This window comes from Salvelinus sp. IW2-2015, linkage group LG26, assembly GCF_002910315.2.
Source record: "Salvelinus sp. IW2-2015 linkage group LG26, ASM291031v2, whole genome shotgun sequence".
NCBI classification, from domain to species: domain Eukaryota; kingdom Metazoa; phylum Chordata; class Actinopteri; order Salmoniformes; family Salmonidae; genus Salvelinus; species Salvelinus sp. IW2-2015.
The window spans coordinates 49,891,434-49,914,699 of NC_036866.1; the positions used below are offsets into that span (position 1 = coordinate 49,891,434).

Sequence of the window (23,266 nt, forward strand, 5' to 3'; positions counted from 1 at the left end):
TGGGCACCCTGAAGTGTTCTTCACAACAATTGAACCGCTCTCCTTGAAGTTCTTGATGATCCGATAAATGGTTGATTTAGGTGCAATCTTACTGGCAGTAATATCCTTGCCTGTGAAGCCCTTTTTGTGCAAAGCAATGATGGCGGCACGTGTTTCCTTGCAGGTAACCAAGGCTGACAGAGGAAGAACAATGATTCCAAGCACCACCCTCTTTCGAAGCTTCTGTTATTCGAACTCAATCAGCATGACAGAGTGATCTCCAGCCTTGTCCTCGTCAACACTCACACCTGTGTTAACGAGAGAATCACTGACATGATGTCAGCTGGTCCTTTTCTGACAGGCTAAAATGTAGGGGAAATGTTTTTTGGGGATTCAGTTCATTTGCATGGCAAAGAGGGACTTTGCAATTAATTGCAATTCATCTGATCACTCTTCTTAACATTCTGGAGTAGATGAAAATTGTCATCATACAAACTGAGGCAGCAGACTTTGTGAAAATGTATGTGTCATTCTGTGTGGTGGACCATTCTTGATACACACGGCAAAATGTTGAGCAGGAAAAACCCAGCAGCGTTGCAGTTCCTGACACTCTCAAACCGGTGAACCTGGCACCTACTACCATACCCTATTCAAGGGCACTTAAATATTTGGTCTTTCCCATTAAGTCTCTGATTGGCAAAGATACACAATCCATGTCTCAATTTGCTCAAGGCTTAAACATTTTTTTTACCTGTTTCCTCCCCTTCATCTACACTGATTGAAGTGGATTTAATTAGTGACATCAATAAGGGATCATAGCTTTCACCTGGTTAGTCTGTCATGGAAAGAGCAGGTGTTCCTAATGTTTTGTATACTCAGTGTATAGATCCCTTTCTCGCCATCTCTCTCTTCTTCTTCATCTTCTTTTTCTTCTCTCTCCTCTCAGATCCATCCGGTTCCGTTGGTACCAGGGCTTCTACTCCAGCGGTTCATCCCCCCCTACCTGGGCTTTGGACAGTGTGTACATTGGCCCCCAGTGCCAGGACATGTGTAACGGACACGGGTCATGTGTGAGGGGTACACACTGTGTGTGTGACTCGGGATACTCAGGACCAGACTGCTCCCAACCTGACACATCCAACCCTGACTTCCTCAAGGAAGACTTTGAAGGTAGGCAGTGGGTATAGAACTGGTAGATATTGTATGGTTTCGGATAATGGCTCCATTAACCCTGCCTGATCTTAACACTTAACACACAATTACCCTAACCTTGCTTGTTGAATACATTTCCTTGAATGTGCAAGAAAACGCAGATACCCGCAAAAACCCAAAAAACGGGCCAAGGCGGGAAGGGGGGAAAAAGTTTTTTATTTTTTTTTATTTGGTGCCAAAGTGTGTGTGTGTGTGTGTGTGTGTGTGTGTGTTGTGTTGTGTGTGTGTGGTGTGTGTGTGTGTGTGTGTGTGTGTGTGTGTGTGTGTGTGTGTGTGTGTGTGTGTGTGTGTGTGTGTTGTGTTGTGTGTGGTGTTTGTGGTGTGTGTGTGCACCACCCGTGTGGATGTGTGTGGTGTGTGTGTGTGTGTGTGTGTGTGTGAGAGACTAGTAGACAGTCACTGTATCTGTGATGTCCAAACACAGTGTTCAGATATTGAGAGTTTAGCCATCAATACTGATATTGATCAGATGATCTTTTGAGAACTGTATGAATGGATGTGATTAATACACTTGTGGTAGAAAGGGCGCCTAAGTGTGATGAAATTAGTTGTTGTGCGACCAGGAGTTTTATTTTGGCAGCAGATAATAATTGTTGTAATGATAAGGGTTCGCTGTACCATTGTTTCTGAGTGCCCTAGAGAAACAATCAAGCACAGATTCATTAGCGTCATGGTTACACCATTACTGCAGCAAAAACGGCTTGTTTTTAACTTCTTATGGCTGCAGAGGCAGTATTAAGTAGCTTGAATGAAAGGTGCCCAGAGGTGCCCATAGTAAACTGCCTGCTCCTCAGTCCCAGATGCTAATATATGCATAGTATTATTCGTATTGGATAGAAAACACTCTGACGTTTCTAAAACTGTTTGAATGATGTCTGTGAGTATAACATAACTCATATGGCAGGCAAAACCTGGGAAAAATCCAAACAGGACGTGGGAATTCTGAGGCTGGTCGATTTTCAACCAATACCCTATTGAATTCACAGTGAGATATGGATGAGTTTGTATTCACTTCCTACGGCTTCCACTAGATGTCAACAGTCTGTAGAACCTTGTCTGATGCCTCTACTGTAAAGTGGGGCAGAAGGAGACAGGAATTAGTCAGGTCTATTATGACCTGACCATGCTCTGACCATGCGCGTTCACATGAGGGAGCTATGTTCCATCGCACATCTGAAGTCAATGTAATTCTCCGGTTGGAACGTTATTCAAGATTTATGTTAAAAACATTCTAAAGATTGATTCAATACATCGTTTGACATGTTTCTACTGACTGTTACAGAACTTTTGGACATTTTGTCTGCTTTTAGTGAACGCGCTTTCTGACTTTGGATTTGTTTACCAAATACACTAACAAAAATAGCTATTTGGACATAAATGATGGACATTACCCAACAAAACGAACATTTCTTGTGGAAGTGGGAGTCCTGGGAGTGCATTCCGACGAAGATCAACAAAGTTAAGTGAAGATTTATAATGCTTTTTATGAGTTTTGTTCACTGCACAATTTGGCGGGTAACTGTATGGCTTGCTTTTGTGGCTGAACGCTGTTCTCAGATTATTGAATATTGTGCTTTTGCCGTAAAGCTTTTTTAAATCTGACGCAGCGGTTGCATTAAGAACAAGTGTATCTTTAATTCTATGTAAAACATGTATCTTTCATCAAAGTTTATGATGAGTATTTATGTTATTTGATGTGGCTCTCTGCAATTTCTCCGGATATTTTGGAGACATTTCTGAACATGGCGCCAATGTAAACTGAGGTTTTTGGATATAAATATTAACTTTATCGAACAAAACATATATGTATTGTGTAACATGAAGTCCTATGAGTGTCATCTGATGAAGATCATCAAAGGTTAGTGATTCATTTTATCTCTATTTCTGCTTTTTGTGACTCCTGTCTTTGGCTGGAAAATGACTGTGTCTGTGATTTTGCAGTGACCTAACATAATCGGTTGTGGTGCTTTCGCTGAAAAGCCTATTTGAAATCGGACACTTTGGTGGGATTAACAACAATATTTCCTTAAAAATGGTATAAGATACATGTATGTTTGAGGAATTTTAATTATGAGATTTCTGTTGTTTGAATTTGGCGCCCTGCACTTTCACTGGCTGTGGTCATATCATCCCGTTAACGGGATTGCAGCCGTAAGAAGTTTAACCCCACCAGGTCAAAAGATCTGACCCATATTACCTGCTCAACATTAGACCGCTGCACCACTCGAGAGCWWATTGATAATTACTGCATAGAATGTTGGCCAGTAAACGACTGGGACAATTACCATGGAAGAAAAGGTTGAGTCTTACTCYATGGATGGTACATTCTGCTTTCTGTCTAATCAATAAATTGAATTCTGTCTTGACTTTGGAAAGAGTAACAGCTACCTGGTCTGAAAAATGTGTTTGATGGGAACACTAACACAGTTAACATCGACTGACTTTGTATTGATCATCATTAATTAATTAATTTGATTTTCAAATCGATTACAGAATGTAGGATTTTGTAACAATGAACAGTTGAAATGCCATCTTTTGTCTCTTAGGAGATTCTGACATTTTAAGTTGGCAGTAGTAAGCGTGGTGGTAAGACAAGCTTATTATGTTGAATTTCTATGTTCTTGATTAAAGAAGACAGAGGTGTAAATAATGTATGAAATCGGAAGTGTACTCTTTTGCTTTAGGATTGTGTGCTCGCCAGGCCTCAGAGAGTATATCGTGGAAAGCTTTGGTTGCGTATGGATAGTAGTTGGTCTAATTCAATATTTTCCTGCATGCCCGTCTGTCCCAATAACAAGACGGAATTCAGTTATTTCTAACAATATGCTGTTCAGAGAATTGAAAAACCTGGGTTCATATGAATTTGGAGCATACACATTAAAAAAGGCCATTTTCTTTCCATTATGGAAACATTGAAGGATAGTGATTCTGCCTTTTTGGTCTTCACTTTTATCCAAGATGGTAATTTTGAGTTTCTTATGTATCATTATGATTACACCTTTAGTTTTATTTGGGGTTGATGAAAAAGCAACCTATTTGTGTATCCTTTTTGTGTTTCTTGGAAGATTGCTACAGTATATCAGTATGGTTTCTTGATAGGATATCAAGACAGCTGGACCATTTAATAGGAGAGTTTACGCTTTCAAATTCCAAGAGAGAATAGCTAGCATTGCCATAATTTTTAATTAAATAATGTACTATTAATGATGTAATTGTTATCTTTAGTTTTAATAGGCCCGTGGATGTGAAACCAAAAGCAGGACCCACAGGGAGTGATTCTGTTTTCTTTTTTAGGAGATTGATTTCCCCTTCTAGCTTAGTTCGCGCTTTTTGGAGTCAGCCCTCTGTCACATTGTCCACTGTCTCAAACTTTTACACTTTAGTTGAGGAGGAATCCACTTCAGAAGTGAGCAGTGTAAGCGGTTAATTTATCGGTTTTAATTGCAAGTCGAGGGCAAAGGTAATTTCCTCACAAACAATCTCTCAGATAGTATTGGCTAAATCATTCTATTGTTGGGTATTGAGAGCTGCCATGTTCCCACAGGTGAATGATGAATTTACAGAATATTCGAGCTACTGGAGTTGAAATAGACCTGCTATTGTTCCTTGTAAAACAGTGAATGTCTCACACCTTAATGTACTGCTATATGTTGACATTTACTTGAAAATAAGTCTGACAATTCATAGTTATTTTGCAGAAGAAAAAGCCACTAGAAAGCCACACGTTTTCAATGCATGCCACCTTTTAACTTTTAACTTGCTTTTATAATAAACTAATTAGTTAACAGTGTTATATATTAGTTTCTTGGGCACAACATGTGCTGTAAAAGTAGCTAGAATTCATAAATCCCATTATAGGCTGTTATCTCAATCAATTAAAAAATTATTCCTTTCTGGTGCTTCTAAATTTCATGTGATGCTCCTAACTTTTTAAAGTTGAGAGCACCAGTGCTACCAATGAAAAATGTTAATTTGTATGCCTGTGTGTGCGTTTGTGTGTGTTTGTCGTGCGTGCTTGTGTGCATGCCTGCTTGCCCTTGTGTGTGTGTGTGTACAGGAGGGGCGGTGGATGCTGACCGGTTTAGGCTGCTGAGTGGAGGGAAACCTAGCAGGAAATGTGGCATCATGTCCAGTGGGAACCACCTGTTCTTCAGCGAGGACGGCCTTCGCATGCTGGTCACCAACGACATGGACCTTTCCAACGCAAGGTACCGTGTGGTGTGTGTGTGTTTGAAGGTTGTTTACTGTTAACTTCTGAGGCCCTCTAGTGGTGAGTTGAGGTGTCATAATGTATTTAAACCTGGTCCTCACTTCTTAAGTGGAATGGTTCTCACATTGATAGTAAAATGTGTATGTGTGAGCTAAGTATAACCATTTGAATTCAGACGAAAAGAGAAAGAGGTGTATTTTCTCAAGACACACTTACACACACACACACACATACACACACACATTGATTTATGTACATATATTTATCAATGTGCATTATAATTATATATGCAGTTGAAGTCGGAAGTTTACATACACCTTAGCCAAGTACATTTAAACTCAGTTTTTCACAATTCCTGACAATTAATCCTAGTAAAAGATGCCCTGTCTTAGGTCAGTTACGATCACCACTTTATTTTAAGAAAATGAAATGTCAGAATAATAGTAGAGAGAATAATTTATTTCAGCTTTTATTTCTTTCATCACATTCCCAGTGGGTCAGAAGTTTACATACACTCAATTAGTATTTGGTATTATTGCCTTTAAATTGTTTAACTTGGGTCAAATGTTCCGGGTAGCCTTCCACAAGCATCCCACAATAAGTTGCGTGAATTTTGGCCCATTCCTCCTGACAGAGCTGGTGTAACTGAGTCAGGTTTGTAGGCCTCCTTGCTGGCACATGCTTTTTCAGTTCTGCCCACATGTTTTCTATGGGATTGAGGTCAGGGCTTTGTGATGGCCACTCCAATACCTTGACTTTGTTGTCCTTAAACCATTTTGCCACAACTTTGGAAGTATGCTTGGGGTCATTGTCCATTTGGAAGACCCATTTGCGAACAAGCTTTAACTTCCTGACTGATGTCTTGGGATGTTGCTTCAATATATCCACATAATTTTCCTGCCTCATGATGCCATCTATTTTGTGAAGTGCACCAGCCCCTCCTGCAGCAAAGCACCCCCACAACATGATGCTACCACCCCCGTGCTTCACGGTTGGGATGGTGTTCTTCGGGCTTGCAAGCCTCACCCTTATTCCTCCAAACGTAACGATGGTCATTATGGCCAAACAGTTCTAAATTTGTTTCATCAGACCAGAGAACATTTCTCCAAAAAGTATGATCTTTGTCCCCATGTGCAGTTGCAAAGCGTAGTCTGGCTTTTTAATGGCGGTTTTGGAGCAGTGGCCTCTTCCTTGCTGAGCGGCCTTTCAGGTTATGTCGATATAGGACTTGTTTTACTGTGGATATAGATACTTATATACCTGTTTCCTCCAGCATTTTCACAAGGTCCTTTGCTGTTGTTCTGGGATTGATTTGCACTTTTCGCACCAAAGTACGTTCATCTCTAGGAGACGTATGACGGCTGCGTGGTCCCATGGTGTTTATACTTGCGTACTATTMTTTGTACAGATGAGCGTGGTACCTTCAGGCGTTTGGAAATTGCTCCCAAGGATGAACTAGACGTGTGGAGGTCTACAATTTTTTTTCTGAGGTTTTGGCTGATTTCTTTTGATTTTCCCATGATATCAAGCAAAGAGGCACTGAAGGTAGGCCTTGAAATACATCCACAGGTACACCTCCAATTGGTTCAAATGATGTCAATTAGCCTATCAGAAGCTTCTAAAGCCATGACATAATTTTCTGGAATTTTCCAAGCTGTTTAAAGGCACAGTCAACTTAATGTCTGTAAACTTCTGACCCACTGGAATTGTGATACTTTGAAATATAAGTGAAATAATCTGTCTGTAACTATTGTTGGAAAAATTACTTGTGTCATGCAGAAAGTAGATGTCCTAACAGACTTGCCAAAACTATAGTTCGTTAACAAGAACTTTGTGGAGTGGTTGAAAACAAGTTTTAATGACTCCAAAGTGTATGTATGTATGTATGTATGTATGTATGTATGTATGTATGTATGTATGTATGTATGTATGTATGTATGTAAACTTCCGACTTCAACTGTATATATTTTGTAGATTTATTCAGTTCTTCCTGCGTCTGGGCTGTGGTAAGGCCTCCCCAGACCCCCGCTCCCAGCCTGTCCTGCTCCAGTTCTCTGTAGACGGGGCTCTGACCTGGGGCCTGCTGCAGGACTTCTTCTTCTCCAACAGGTTAGCATAACTCTCACTGTACATCATATCAGGATAAGGTAAGACCCAGATGCAGACCGTGTCGAGAAAAAGAGAGGCTGGGAAAAGACAGGAGCTGACAGGACAAACGCTGTTAAGCTTGACAAACAAGACCAACAGACAAACAGAAAACACAGGTATAACTACACAGGGGACAATGGGGATAATGGGGAAGATGGGCGATACCTGGAGGGGGGTGGAGATAATCACAAAGACAGGTGAAACAGATAAGGACGTGACACATCACTGTCCTGTAAATGTTGTTTTGTGTTATACTGACATGCTTAATGACGCAAAAATGATTTACTAATGCATACAATAAATCATTACCTTCATCATAATCATCATCAACTTCCTCTTCTTCAACAGCAGTAACCAGGCTCGCCTTGTGGCCCTGGAGATCCCTCTGCGTGCCCGTACCTCCTCCACGCGCCTACGCTGGTGGCAGCCCTCTGAGAATGGACACTTCTATAGTCCATGGGTTATTGACCAGGTGAAACACCTTACCTACATCTATCTATCACTCCAGTGCTAATTTGCTAAATTGTAATTACTTCGCTACTATGGCCTATTTATTGCCTTACCTCATGCCATTTGCACACACTGTATATACACTGTCTTTTTTTTCTATTGTGTTATTGAATGTACGCTTGTTTATTCCATGTGTAACTCTGTGTTGTTGTTTGTGTCGCACTGCTTTGCTTTATCTTGGCCAGGTCGCAGTTGTAAATGAGAACTTTTTCTCAACCTGGTTAAATAAAGGTGAAAAAAAAAATATATATATATATATATATAAAAAAATAAAAATATATGTTCATCCACTTATTCATCCATCCTTCAATCTGTCCATCTTTATCAAATACAGTATCACGCATATGACACAAACCTATGTCTCTCTACTCTGCCAGGTGGTGGTGGGTGGCAGTGCCAGTGGCTGGGGTCCTTTAGAAGACGACTTCTCCTCTATGGACGGGCGTTCCTGGCTGCTCCACCCCGGGGGTACCCGCATGCCCGTGTGTGGTTCTGACGGGGCAGCCTTCGCTTTCATAGAGAAGTCCAACACGCGCTACGCTGTCACCACAGACATCAGCCTGGGACAGGATGCTTTCATACAGTTTGATTTCTCAGCTTCATGCTCTGTCACAAACTCCTGCTACGGTGAGCCACAAAATATATATATTTGACAGGTTGTCAATGTAAGTCAGAATATGTTACATTTATTTTGTCAAGGTAGTCAGAGAATAGTTTTATAAGAAAAGTAGGTAAAAATGTGAGCATTCAGGATTGTTGTTGATTGCTGTTTTCGCTTTTATTAATGTTCCCTGGCTATGCTGTCTAGGTAAGTGAGGTCGGGCACTGATGTTGGGTGATTAGGCCTGGCTCGAAGTCGTCTTTCCAATTCATCCCAAAGGTGTTCAATGGGGTTGAGGTCAGGGCTCTGTCTAGGCCAGTCAAGTTTTTACATACCGAAAGCACCACAAACGATTGTTAGGTCAGCGCCAAGTCACAGAAAAACACAGCCATTTTTCCAGCCAAAAAGAGGAGTCACAAAAAGCAGAAATAGAGATAAAATGAGTCACTAACCTTTGATGATCTTCATCAGATGACACTCATAGGACTTCATGTTACACAATACATGTATGTTTTGTTATACATTGGCGCGTTATGTTCAGTAGTTCCAAAAACATCTGGTGATTTTGCAGAGCCACATCAATGTYCAGAAATACTCATCATAAATGATGAAAATACAAGTGTTATACATGGAACTTTAGATAAACTTCTCCTTAATGCAACCGCTGATTCAGATTTAATAAAAGCTTTACCGAAAAAGTACACCATGCAATAATCTGAGTACAACGCTCAGAGACCAAAACAAGCCAAACAGATATCCMCCATGTTGTGTAGTCAACAGAATTCAGAAATAGCATTATAAATATTCACTTACCTTTGATGATCTTCATCAGAATGCACTCCCAGCAATCCCAGATCCACAATACATGTTTGATTTGTTCGATAAAGATCATCATTTATTTCCAAATACCTCCTTTTTGTTTGCGCCTTGAGATCACAAATCCAAATTCATGACGCGCGAGCAGATGAAAAGTCAAAAYGTTCATCAATTATCAATGTCTACACTGTATTTCTGATCAATTTGATGTTATTTAAATGGACAAGAAATTAGCTTTTCTTTCAAAAACAAGGACATTTCTAAGTGACCCCAAACTTTTAAACGGTAGTGTGTATATATATATATATAGTATACCTTTACCAGACCTCTTATGTTTTACCAAACTGTTGGAGCTAGGAACATTAGCTGTTACCTATGCCCATGGTAACTTCGTCAAAAGTATTCAGACCCCTTGACMTTTTCCATGTTTTGTTATGTTACAACCTTATTCTGAAATGGATTAAATTGTTCCCCCCCCGATCAATCTACACATAATACCCCATAAAGACAAAGTAAAAACAGGTTTTAAAATGTTTGGGGAATTGTAAAAAATTATTTAAAAAATAAGAAATCACATTTACAAAACTATTCAGACCTATACTATACTTTGTTGAAGCACCTTTGGCATCGATTACAGCCTCAAGTCTTCTTGGGTGTGACGCTACAAGCTTGGCACACKTGTATTTGTGGAGTTTATTTCCATTCTTCTCTGCAGATCCTCTCAAGCTCTGTCAGGTTGGATGGGGAGCTTTGCTACACAGCTATTTTCAGGTCTCTCCAGAAATGTTTGATAGGGTTCAAGACTGGGCTCTGGCTCGGCAACTCAAGACTTGTCCCAAAGCCACTCCTGCATTATCTTGGCTGTGTGCGTAGGTTCGCTGTCCTGTTGGAAGGTAAACCTTCCATTCTGAGGTCCTGAGTGCTCTGGAGAAGATTTTCATCTTCCAAGGATTTTTCATAAAAGGATCTCTCTGTACTTTGCTCGGTTCATCTTTCCCTCGATCCTGACTAATCTCCCAGTCCCTGCCACTGAAAAACATCCCTACAGCATGATGCTGCCACCACCACCATGCTTCACCGTAGGGATGGGTGCCAGGTTTCCTCCAGACGTGACGCTTGGCATTCAGGCCAAAGAGTTCAATGTTGGTTTAATCAGAGAATCTTGTTTCAAATGGTCCTTTAGGTGCCTTTTAGCAAACTCCAAGCGGGCTGTCATATTCCTTTTACTGAGGAGTGGTTTCTGTCTGGCCACTCTACCATAAAGGCCTGATTGATGGAGTGCTGCAAAGATAGTTGTCCTCCAGGAAAGTTCTCCCGTCTCCACAGAGGAACTCTGGAGCACTATCAGAGTCACCATCGCGTTCTTGGTCACGTCCCTGACCAAAACCCTTCACCCCGATTGCTCAGTTTGGCCGGGCAGTCAGCTCTAGGAAGAATTTTGGTGGTTCCAAACTCCTTCCATTTAAGAGTGATGGAGACCACTGTGTTCTTGTGGACCTTCAATGCTGCAGACATTTTTTGGTACCCTTCCCCAGATCTGTGCCTCGATACAATCCTGTCTCGGAGATTAACCGACAATTCCTTCCACCTCATGGCTTGGTTGTTGCTATGACATGCACTGTCAACTGTGGGACCTTATATAGACAGGTGTGTGCTTTTCCAAATGATCTCCAATCAATTTAATTTACCACAGGCGGACTCCAATCAAGTTGTAGAAACTCTTCAGGGATGATCAATGGAAACAGGATGCACCTGAGCTCAATTTTGAGTCTCATAGCGAAGGGTCTGAATACTTATGCAAACAAGATATCTGTTTAAATTTTTTTATACATTTTAAAACATTTCTAAAAACCTGTTTTCAGTTTGTCATTATGGGGTATTGTGTAGATTGATGAGGGTAAAAATGTTTTTAATACAAGTTTAGAATAAGGCTGCAAAATAACAAAATGTGGAAGAAGGGAATGAATATTTTCCGCTGCTCCTGTTTGGCACAGCGGACTAAGGCACTGCATCTCCGGGCTTGAGGCGTCACTACAGACACCCTGGTTCGAATACAGGCTGTATCACAACCGGCCGTGATTTGTAGTCCCATAGGGCGGAACACAATTTTTCCAGTGTCGTCCAGGTTTGGCCGGTGTAGACTGTCATTGTAAAGAAGAATTTGTTCTTAACTGACTTGCCTAGTTAAATAAAGGTTACACATGTGTATGCGACTAATAACATTAGATTTGATTTATGCGTCTTTCTGTACCCTTGTCCATCACAGCCATTGAGCTTGAGTATTCTCTGGACCTGGGTCTGCACTGGCAGCCTCTGGTGCGTGACTGTCTCCCCACCAGTCAAGACTGCTCCTCCTACACCCTACAGAGACTGCTGGTGGCAGACATATACAACAAGTGGGGCCGAGTCACTCTGCCCATTCCCACCTACGCCAGGTCAGTTACACGTTGTTTGACTGCCAAACCAAACCGAGGTTGTTATTCTTCAAAATCACTGTCTAAACATTTGAACAGCTTTAAATGTTGGTACGAGTTGTATTATGTCATTAAAATGTATCTGCAGGTCTCCAGCTACGCGGTTCCGTTGGTTCCAGCAGGCTCCATTTGACAAGCAGCAGACCTGGGCTCTGGACAACCTCTACATCGGAGACGGCTGCTCCGACATGTGCTCCGGACATGGACGCTGCCAGCAGAGCTCCTGTGTGTGAGTGACTGATATTTTAATAACACACCAGCATGAAAGAATAATCACAGACACGAATGTGGTGTTCCATTGCCATGTTGAAGTAGTAGTCCCGACATCCGTAACAACAATGTCACACACAGCAACCTGAGAGGCCATTCAAAAACCTCCTTACCCCTTTCTCTCACCTCTCGTCCCGCCATGTAGGTGTGACCAAGAGTGGGAAGGCGAGTACTGTGATGAGCCTGTGGCCCCCCTGCCCTCCCAGCTGAAGGACAGTTTCAGCCGGGCCCCCTCTCTTAGCCACTGGCACCTGGTAACCGGGGGAAAGCTCAGCACTGTGTGTGGGGCCGTGGCATCTGGGGCTGCACTGCACTTCAGCGGGGTCAGTGCCTATCAATCTATCAATCCATTGTGCCTGTAGACCACACTACCTACAGAGAGAGTTTTCATCTGTATTCTTCGTAGCTGTTTACATACCACCACAGATAGAGGCTAGCACTACAGTAAGACAGCATTGAATGAGCTGTATTCCGGCATAAGCAAACAAGAAAACGCTCACCCATAAGCGGAGCTCCTAGTTGCCGGGAACTTTAATGCAGGGAAACTTAAATCCGTTTTACCAAATTTCTATCAGCATGTTACATGTGCAACCAGAGGGGGAAAAAACTCTGGACCACCTTGACTCCACACATGGAGATGCATACAAAGCTCTCCCTCGCCCTCATTTTGGAAAATCTGACCATAATTCTATCCTCCTGATTCCTGCTTACAAGCAAAAATTAAAGCAGGAAGCATCAGTGACTAGATCAATAGAAAAGTGGTCAGATGAAGCAGATGCTAAGCTACAGGACTGTTTAGCTAGCACAGATTGGAATAATTTCAGGGATTCCTAGGATGGCATTGAGGAGTACACCACATTAGTCATTGGCTTAATCACTAACTGCATTGATGACGTCATCCCAACAGTGACTGTATGTACATACCCAAACCAGAAGCCATGGATTACAGGCAACATCCGCACTGACCTAAAGGCTAGAGCTGCCGCTTTCAAGGAGCGGGACTCGGACTCTAACCAGGAAGCTTATAAGAAATCCCGCTATGCCCTCCGATGAACCATCAAACAGGCAAAGCATCAATACAGGACTAAGATCGAATCGTACTACACCGGCTCTGATGCTCGTCGGATGTGGCAGGTCTTGCAAACCATTACAGACTACAAAGGGAAGCACAGCCGAGAGCTGCCCAGTGACACGAGCCTACCAGACGAGCTTAACTCGCTTCGAGGCAAATAACACTGAAACCAGCTGTTCTGGAAGACTGTGAGCGAGCATGCGCTGACCAACTGGCAAGTGTCTTCACTGACATTTTCAACCTCTCCCTGTCCGAGTCTGTAAAACCAACATGTTTTAAGCAGACCACCATAGTCCCTGTGCCCAAGAACACTAAGGTAACCTGCCTAAACAACTACCGACCCATAGCACTCACGTCTGTAGCCATGAAGTGCTTTGAAAGGCTGGTCATGGCTCCCATCAACACCATTATCCCAGAAACCCTAGATCCATTCCAAGTTGCATACCGCCCCAACAGATCCACAGATGATACAATCTCTATTGCACTCCACACTGCCCTTTCCCAGCTGGACAAAAGGAACACCTATGTGAGAATGCTATTCATTGACTACTGCCAAAGGAGGCAAAGGAGATGATTGTGGACTACAGGAAAAAGAGGACCGAGCACGACCCCAATCTCATCGACAGGGCAGCACTGGAGCAGGTTGAGAACTTCAAGTTCCTTGGTGTCCACATCAACAACAAACTAACATGGTCCAAGCACACCAAGACAGTCGTGAAGAGGGCACGACAAAACCTATTCCCCCTCAGGAGACTGAAAAGATTTTGCATGGGGCCTCAGATCCTCAAAAGGTTCTACAGCTGCACCATCGAGAACATCCTGACTGGTTGCATCACTGCCTGGTATGGCAACTGCTCGGCCTCTGACCGCAAGGCACTTCAGAGGGTAGCTTCCTGCCATCCAGGACCTCTATACCAGGCGGTCAGAGCAAGGCCCTACAAATTGTCAAAGACTCCAGCCACCCTAGTCATAGACTGTTCTCTCTGCTACTGCACGGCAAGCGGTACCGGAGTGCCAAGTCTAGGTCCAAGAGGCTTCTAAACAGCTTCTACCCCCAAGCCATATGACTCCTGAACACCTAATCAAATGGCTACCCAGATTATTTGCATTTCCCCCTCCTCTCTGTTGTTATCAGGGTTAGAATTTATTACAATTCAATTTGGGAAGTGAGCTGACACTACAATTTAATAACAGAAAATTCCTTATTGCAAATAAACTGCTATTTTTTTTTTTATAATTTGATTTTCTCTTTATCACCTCAATTAAAAATATTTAAATTGTCATTTTAATACATAAATTTAATTGAGCCCAAACCTGGTGTGTCTCTCTCTTCATCTAATATGTCTTTCTCTTTAACCTCCATGTTTTCTCTTGTATCTGTCTCTCTCTCCAACAGAGTTGTAGTCGTCAGCTGGTGACGGTGGATCTGAACCTGACCAACGCAGAGTTCATCCAGTTCTACTTTATGTATGGCTGCATGACCCCGCCGAGCAACCGTAACCAGTGTGTACTACTGGAGTTCAGTCTGAATGGTGGAATCAACTGGATCCTGTTGACAGAGATCTTTTACGACCTGTACAGAAAGCCTGGGTGGGCCTTTTTTATGAAAAATAGATACACGCACACTTTGTTGATTGCTCCCACGGTTTATGTTCTACCCAAAGGTCTTCGTCAGGCTTAACACACATGAAAAAATAGGAGTATTTATAGACTTACAAGTAATGAAGTACAGTAAAATAGGATATACAGTAACTGGGAATTGGCTTTAACCTGTCCACTTCTTTCACATCAGATGTTCCCAATCCTAACCTGTGTGTCATGTGTAGATTCGTCAATGTACTGCTGCCCCATGCGGCCCGTCAGGAGGGTGTGCGTGTGCGCTGGTGGCAACCGACCCACGAGGGGTCCGACCACAGTGACTGGGCACTGGATAACGTCCTAATCGCTGGTTCCGACCCGCGGGCACAGATCTCTGACACCTTCGGAGGGGTGGCGCTGCCTAACCACGAGAGAGCGCCCGCTGATGGTACCCCCACGGGCAGGATAGGCCTGTTGAATGAGGGAGAGGAGGAGAGCACCTCAGGTATATACACAGGGGATCTGGACGAGACCACAACATACACCACCACAGGTACATACACAACTACAGGTACATACACAGTTGGGGGAGGATCTTTCAGTCATACAGGCCCCAATTCTGACTTGACTGCCCATGTCTGATTGTTGAGTTGAGTTTGCGCATCTCATATTAGGTTTCATCCTAATAAGCAATGACCGCATCAAATACAACTGCTTTCAGAAGGAACATTTATTGAATCTAGGAATTTGAAAAAAACAAATAAGGTATTTGAAAAAAGGTATTTTGTTTGATGAGATGGATGCTTACTTTCTCTCTCCCTCTTCCTTTCTCTGACCCCTCTCCCCTGCTTCCCGCTCTCTCAGTGAGTGATCACTGGCTGTTCAGTGAGGACTGTGTGGTACAGAGATTCTGTAGTTCTCCAGACGGTGTGATGGTGTGTGGTAGTGACGACGGGAGAGAGGTCTACGCTGTCACACATGACATCATACCTGACAAAGACTGGGTCATGCAGTTCAAGGTAACAACAATTGTGTACAAAACAGTGGAAATGGTTGAGATGTGGTGACCCTGTCGAAAATCAATCCCTGTTCCTACCCCCAGTAGACCAGGGATGTTCAATTCCGAAACACTTCTTTTTGTTTCTACCTATTAGTTAATTTGCTCTCACTGGTATCCAGGTCTGAATTAGTTCCTGATTAGGAGAGGATGAAAGCCAGAAGTGTTTTGGCCTCCAGGACTGACATTGACACACCTGCTTCCCTAGACACTTCTGAGATTAACCGCTAGGTGTGTGTGTGTGGTGTGTGTGTGGTGTGTGTGGTGTGTGTGTGGTGTGTGTGTGTGGTGTGTGTGTTCTGTGTGTGTGTGTGGCTGTGTGTGTGTGTGTGTTGTGGTGGTGTGCTGTGCTTGTGTTGTTGGTTGTGATAAGTGTGGGTCTTTGGGGGCGTTGGATGGTGTTGTTGTGTTTTTGTGATCAAAAGTACAGGATATGTGTGTATGTACAAGTAATGTTTTTGCAAGTCCATGTGTCTCTACAGATTGTGGTGGGCTGCAGTGTGCCGGAGCGCCATGCCGAGCATCAGGTCCATGTCCAGTATTCTGTGGACTTCGGTGTCTCCTGGAGGTACCTGGTGCCCCAGTGTCTCCCTGCTGACCCCTGCTGTGGAGGACAGATCTCCCAGCCCAGTGTCTTCTTCCCTGCCCAGGGTTGGAAAAGGGCCGTCTACCCCCTAAAGGACAGCCTGGCAGACACGTGAGTGACAAGCCTGATCCATACYGTACKAACATGCACATACAGTACCAGTCAAAACTTTGGACACATCTACTCATTCCAGGATTTTTCTTTATTTGTACAATTTTCTACATTGTAGAATAATAGTGGAGACATCAAAACAATGGAATAACACATATGGAATCATGTAGTAAGCAAAAAAGTGTTAAACAAATCAACATATATTTTTGATTTTAGATTCTTCGAAGTAGCCACCCTTTGCCTTGATGACAGCTTTCCACACTCTTGGCATTCTCTCAACCAGCTTCACCTGGAATGCTTTTCCAACAGTCTTGAAGGAGTTCCCACATCTGCGGAGCACTTTTTGGCTGCATTTCCTTCACTCTGCGGTCCAACTAACCCCAAACCATCTCAACTGGGTTGAGGTCGGGTGATTATGGAGGCCAGGACATCTGATACAGCACTCCATCACTCTCCTTCTTGGTCAAATAGCCCTTACACAGCCTGGAGGTGTGTTGGGTAACTGTCCTGTTGAAAAACAAATGATAGTCACACTAAGCGCAAACCAGATGGGATGGCGTGTCACCTCCTCTGAACAGTGTTGAGATGTGTCTCTTACTTGAACTCTGTGAAGCATTTATTTGGGCTGCAATTTCTGACACTGGTAACTCTAATCAACTTATCCTCTGCAGCAGAGGTAACTCTGTGTCTTCCTTTCCTGTGGTGGTCCTCATGAGAGCCAGTTTCATTGTAGCACTTGATGGTTTTTGCAACTGCACATGAAGAAACTTTTTTAAAGATCTTGAAATTTTACGGATTGACTGACCGTGTTTTAAAGTAATGATGGACTGTCGTTTCTCTTTGCTTATTTGAGCTGTTCTTGCCATAACATGGACTTGTGCCAAATAYGGCTACCTTCTGTATACCACCCCTACCTTGTCACAACACAACTGATTGGCTCAAATGCATTAAGAAGGAAAGAAATTCCACAAATGAACTTTTAACAAGGTACACCTGTTAATTGAAATGCATTATAGGTGACTACCTCATGAAGCTGGTTAAGAGAATGCCAAGAGTGTGCAAAGCTGTCATCAAGGCAAAGGGTGGCTACTTTGAAGAATCTCAAATATAAAACATATTTTGATTTCMTTAACACTTTTMTGCTTACTACATGATTCCATATGTGTTATTTCATAGTTRTGATGTCTTCACTATTATTTTACAATGTWGAAAATAGTAAAAATWAAGAAAAACCCTTGAATGAGTAGATGTGTCCAAACTTTTGACTGGTAGTGCACGTAAGCAAGCATGCACACACAAACACACATATASTCAACCTGGCTGGCACACTCTCTCCTTGCTTCCTCCAATAATTTATTTTGGTCTCAAGTTACAGTCCGAATGTCCTTAAAAACAGCCTCGGGAAGATAATTTAAAAGTCTTGCCTCACTTAATTTTTATGACCATCCTGTGTGTATTGTGTGTATGGCGGTGCATTTTTTTGGTTCAGCACTCTGATATCCAGTGGGCTGTGGAGAACTTCTACATCGGTTCTTAACCTACATTATGTGTTATGTTCTGCAGGGCGGTGCGTTTCCGGTTCTACCAGCAGCACAGTGATACKCAGTGGGCWGTGGAGAACTTCTACATTGGGCCAGCGTGTGACAGCCATTGTGGGGGACATGGAGAGTGTCTGGACCAGCGATGTATCTGTGAACCAGGCTTCACCGGACCCAGCTGCTACGCCAGCACTGCACTCAAGGTATCAATCAGTTAATCAATCTTTATGTAGCACATTTCATACAATGACGTACAAAGTGTCCCTATCCAGCTTGAAGGACCATTTATTTTGTACACATAGCAAAAACAATGCAATTCAAAATGCGATTACGTTGCCCTCCCCCTAGGGATTCTGCACCATGGCAGATTATCTGCCTCGGAACGTATGTGTGTGTCAGGGGGTGTTGGGAAAAGGGCAGAAGACAAATGTCCATACTATGGACAATAAAGTATCTATTCTATTCTATTTCCCCAGACATCTCTGAAGGAGCGTTTTGACTGGGAGGGGCCGCCGGGCCCTCAGTGGCAGGTGTTGGAGGGGGGTCGCCCCTGCACTGATTGTGGGGTTCTGGTGGAGGGGACCGCTTTGTACTTTGCAGGAGCAGACGCCAGGCAGGCCATCACCGCTGACCTCGACCTCAGAGGAGCCAAGTTAGTACCTCTACTGATCAAAAGTCTGTCAACGACACAGGYTTTTGTTATAACATTCCCTTTCGGTTCCTACTACCACTCAAACTTTTCATAAGATATATCYTTTTTCCCATATGTTCGCTAAGATCACTATCGCTGGAAATGCTTCACACACACACACACTGTGTTTGAGTCCCGCCATCAGTGTTCCACTGTTAATGGCTGTATGAACTGTGGTTTATGATCAGGTTTGTAGAGTACTGGGCCAGGATAGGAAGTGAAGACAACATGACCATGTGCCATCGCCCTACCTGTCGCAAAGAGGGAGTGCTCCTGGACTACTCCAAAGACGGAGGTAAACTGTCATAAACTGTACGAAACAGTAGTAAACTGATAGAAAGTTTAGTTTGTAGTAGATGTAATCTTTAGTACACTGATGAAAAATAGAGGATTTTTCCCCCCCCTGAGATTTCATTCATACCCCCCCAGGTGTGTCCTGGACCCTGCTTCATGAGATGGACTATCTGAAGTACGTGTCTGTGAGGCGTGATTACATTGTTTTACCAGAGGGGGCGCTGTCTAACACCACACGGCTGCGGTGGTGGCAGCCCTTCTCTGTCTCCTCCGGTCTGGCATCACCCGGGCTGGAGCGTGCTCAGTGGGCTGTAGACAACATCCTGGTGGGAGGGTCTGACATCAACCCCTCCACCCTGCTCGACACCTTCGATGACGGTAAACACAGCATAGCATAACATAATATAGGATAACAAAACATAACATCAATTCCTCCACCCTGCTGGACATCTTTGATGATGGTAGATAGTTTGTGCTGAAACACCTCTGACATGGAATGGGAGGTYAAAGTGTAAAGATGAATCTGGGCTCTGTTTTGTCCTGTTGTTGATTGTGAAGGTGTCTTAAGCTTGCCATTTTACTCTCCTTATCTCTCTTGAATAATATTCTGAAATCTTCTGGATCCTCTCTCTCTCTCTCTCTCCCAGAGGGTGTGTCCCATGAGGAGAGCTGGAGCTTCTATCCCAACGCGGTGCGTACGGCTGGATTTTGTGGCAACCCATCCTTCCACCTCTACTGGCCCAACAAGAACCAGGACAAAACACACAACATCCTAGCCACCCGAGAGCTTATAGTACAGCCTGGATACATCCTACAGTTCAAGGTATCGTTCGAGCACTTATAGACTGGCTAAATTCTATAGTTCAAGGTGCTACCTCTTAGCATTTACAACATGGCTACATTTGGCAGTTTAAAATCATTATCATAATCTACAAACATAGAGGTCCAAGAATCGATCCCTGTGGAACCCCACAACTTACTTGTGGCTCTCTCTGTCTCGCTGTATGTAGATTGTGGTGGGCTGTGAGGCAGACAGCTGTGAAGACCACCATTCTGTCCTGCTGCAGTACAGGAAGGATGCCAGGTAGGAGAGATTTCTTCCTATGTGCTAACTTACAGTGCTGGGACAAATATATTGGCACCCTTKAATTTTCTTAAATAATTCCCTATTTCTTCTCAAATTTGTATAGGATTTGTATAGGACACCATGTTATTGGATTTTATTTTTGTACATTTAAGTTTACAATTTTAATTTAGAAAATGAAGACAAACGGCTTGGACATAATTATTGGCACCTCGGAGCTAGCACTTTTTTTGTGCAGAATCTGCTCTAATCCTTCCAGGTTGGAGGGGTGCTCTCCACCAACTGCTGTTTTCAGCTCTCGCCATAGGTTATGGGTGGGATTCAGACCTGGACTCTTCACTGGCCACTCCAGTTTCTTGAAACGTTCCAGGGTGCTTTTGATGAGTGTTTGGGGTTGTTGTTCTGAATGCAGACCCACAACCTTCAACAGAGCTACAGTTTTTCAAATAAAATCAAAAAAATTGAATAAAATTGTATTTGTAATATGCACCGAATACAACTGGTGTAGACTATACGGTGAAATGTATGCTTACGAGCCTTTCCTAACGATATATAGTTTAAAAATAAAATAGAAACACAAAACGAGTAAAATAAAATAAACAATAATGTAGCTATACACAGGGAGTACCAGCACCAGATCAATGTGCTGTAATCYCAGCCAAAGGTGCTTCAACAAAGTACTGAGTAAAAGGTCTGAATACTTATGTAAATGTACTATTTCAGTTGTTGTTTTTAATACATTTGCAAAAAAATCTAAAAACGTGTTTTTGCTGTAAGGTAACAAAATGTGGAAAAAGTCAAGGGGTCTGAATATTTTCCGTAATCACTGTATGTACATGAAGGCAGGGTAAATTGACTAGACATCAGGATAGATAATWATAAGAGTAAAATAAAGAACAGAGTAGCAGCAGCAAATGATGAGTGAAAAAGTGTGTGAGCGTGAACTTCTCAAACTCAACTGAACAAGCCTAAATCCTGGGAAAACATTTACGTGGACCAATTAAACAAAATTAGAGTTATTTGGCAATACAGATCAACGCTGTGTTTACTGACGACCAAATGAAGCATTCAATGAAAAGAATAGCCTCCCTACAATCGAAGATGGGGGAGGTTTTGTAATGCTGCGGGGTTGCTTTGCTGCTTCTGGTACTGGAGTCCTTGAACACGTGCAAGGCATCATAAAATCAGCAGATTATCAGGTGTTTTTGAGTCAATGTTCAACTCYGTGTCCAGAAACAGGGTCTCCATTGAACATTGTGGATCTTCCAGCAGGACAACGACCCCAAACCCACATCTAAAAGCACCCAGGAACGGTTCATAAAAAGATGCTGGACTCTTTTGGAGTGGCCAGATCTGATTCACATCCATAACCTATGGCGAGAGCTGGAGACAGCCCTTGGTGGAYGGCACCCCTCCAACATTTAAGGATTAGAGCAGTTTACAATACAATCCTCTTTCTTTCTTCCCTCTCTTCTCTCCAGGTCTGACTCATGGCAGCTGGTCCAGTCAGAGTGTCTTCCCTCCTCTGTGAACAACGTGGGCTGCTCTCCCTTCATGTTCCATGAATCTACCATCTACAGTCCTGTCAACAGCTCTACCTGGACCAGAGTCACTGTCCAGCTGCCTGACCACGTCTCCTCAGGGTAGGAKCGCTTTTGCAAATTAGCCTTTTGCCACTCACTAAGCTAGCAAGGTAACAAACTGGCTAATGACGTTTGTTGTGGGTAACTAAATGTGAGCATTCCATGCAGGAGCAGAACAGTTCTCCGAAAGAGAAGGGAAGCTTCTGAACCAGCATTTTATTTCTGTGTCTGAAGGGTGATCAAGGCTGTTATCAACGAGCTTCTATGAGGAACATTTGTGTCTGTAAAGGGTATCTCTCTCAGTTCCGCTCTTTCTTGTCACAGCTCTATAACTCTTTTTCTCTCTCACACTCTCACCCTTCTCCTGCAGTGCCACACAGTTCCGTTGGATCCAGAAGGAGGGCGTTGGCGAGCGTCACGGCTGGGGGGTGGACCACATGTARATTGGGGAGGCGTGCCCAGGGCTGTGTAGTGGTCATGGTTACTGTACTAGCGGAGTGGTCTGTATCTGTGACGAGGGACACCATGGTGSGTCTGACTGAGTACAACACAAACACTAATCGTAGGGGCCAGTACAATGTTCCCTTTAACTGACAGCTAGCATTCATATTGGTTAAACTTTKTTTTTTATGCATTCAAATGTTAGGAGTGTTCCTACTGTCTCTCATCTAAAATGTTGCGCAACARGGTTGGGGTCAATTCCATTTCAATTCAGTCAATTATCGAAGTAAACTGAAATTCAAAATTCAAAATCCTCATTGCTTTTCATATATATATATTCTTTAATGGACCCAAACTCTGCAGCACCACAATCTAAACAAACCACCCTTTCTTTCTCTCCTCCATCTCCCAGGTGATGACTGCTCCCTGTCTGGCAGTGACCTACCCAGCTCCATAAAGGATAACTTTGAGTCAGGCAGCATGTCAGAGGAGAGCTGGCAACTCATCCAGGGTGGCGGGGTGGGAAGTGGGTGTGGTCAGCTCTCTCCCCACGCSCACGGTGACTCGCTCTACTTCAACGGCTGTAAGATGAGGCAGGCTGTCACCAAGCCACTCGACCTGACACGAGCCAGGTAGGGCTGGTATGCTGTATACTGTACAGTAGCTGTAAAATCAGGCCAGACCAAGCCTCTGGACCTCGCATGAGACAAGTACTGAACAGGGGCGTCATGCACCCCAAAAYGGGGGCACAAAGTACGTGAGGATGGCTGMGCGGTGGAGAATTTAGTATTGTTCAAACACCTGAAGCAGCTTTTTCCTGCAATCTAGAGCCAAAATCATTATGCTTAATTCTATGTAAAAAATATGTATATTTTTCTGCATTTCTCTAAGCACACCTCTTGAACTGTCTGTATCCAACTGACTATTTTAATTTTTTTTAGTTATTGCTTGCTTTTCTAAAGTCTACCGACCTTGCCAGCAGGCACGCCATTTAATCTCTCTAGGGGGTGT

General features: G+C 43.2%; 1 protein-coding gene across 1 annotated transcript in view; it reads left to right on the plus strand.

Moving 5' to 3' along the window:
* The window catches only part of LOC111952253 (reelin), a 266,162-nt gene that overhangs the window by 234,270 nt on the left and 8,626 nt on the right, over positions 1-23,266 (plus strand). The window contains 21 exon segments of the mRNA XM_070435040.1: positions 926-1,149; positions 5,249-5,399; positions 7,376-7,510; positions 7,898-8,021; positions 8,437-8,686; positions 11,743-11,911; positions 12,039-12,179; positions 12,366-12,543; positions 14,689-14,882; positions 15,119-15,375; positions 15,735-15,889; positions 16,410-16,624; positions 18,188-18,365; positions 18,639-18,814; positions 19,042-19,148; positions 19,283-19,525; positions 19,795-19,970; positions 20,158-20,231; positions 21,713-21,874; positions 22,185-22,342; positions 22,668-22,887. Coding sequence (XP_070291141.1) covers positions 926-1,149; positions 5,249-5,399; positions 7,376-7,510; positions 7,898-8,021; positions 8,437-8,686; positions 11,743-11,911; positions 12,039-12,179; positions 12,366-12,543; positions 14,689-14,882; positions 15,119-15,375; positions 15,735-15,889; positions 16,410-16,624; positions 18,188-18,365; positions 18,639-18,814; positions 19,042-19,148; positions 19,283-19,525; positions 19,795-19,970; positions 20,158-20,231; positions 21,713-21,874; positions 22,185-22,342; positions 22,668-22,887 — 3,687 coding nt within the window.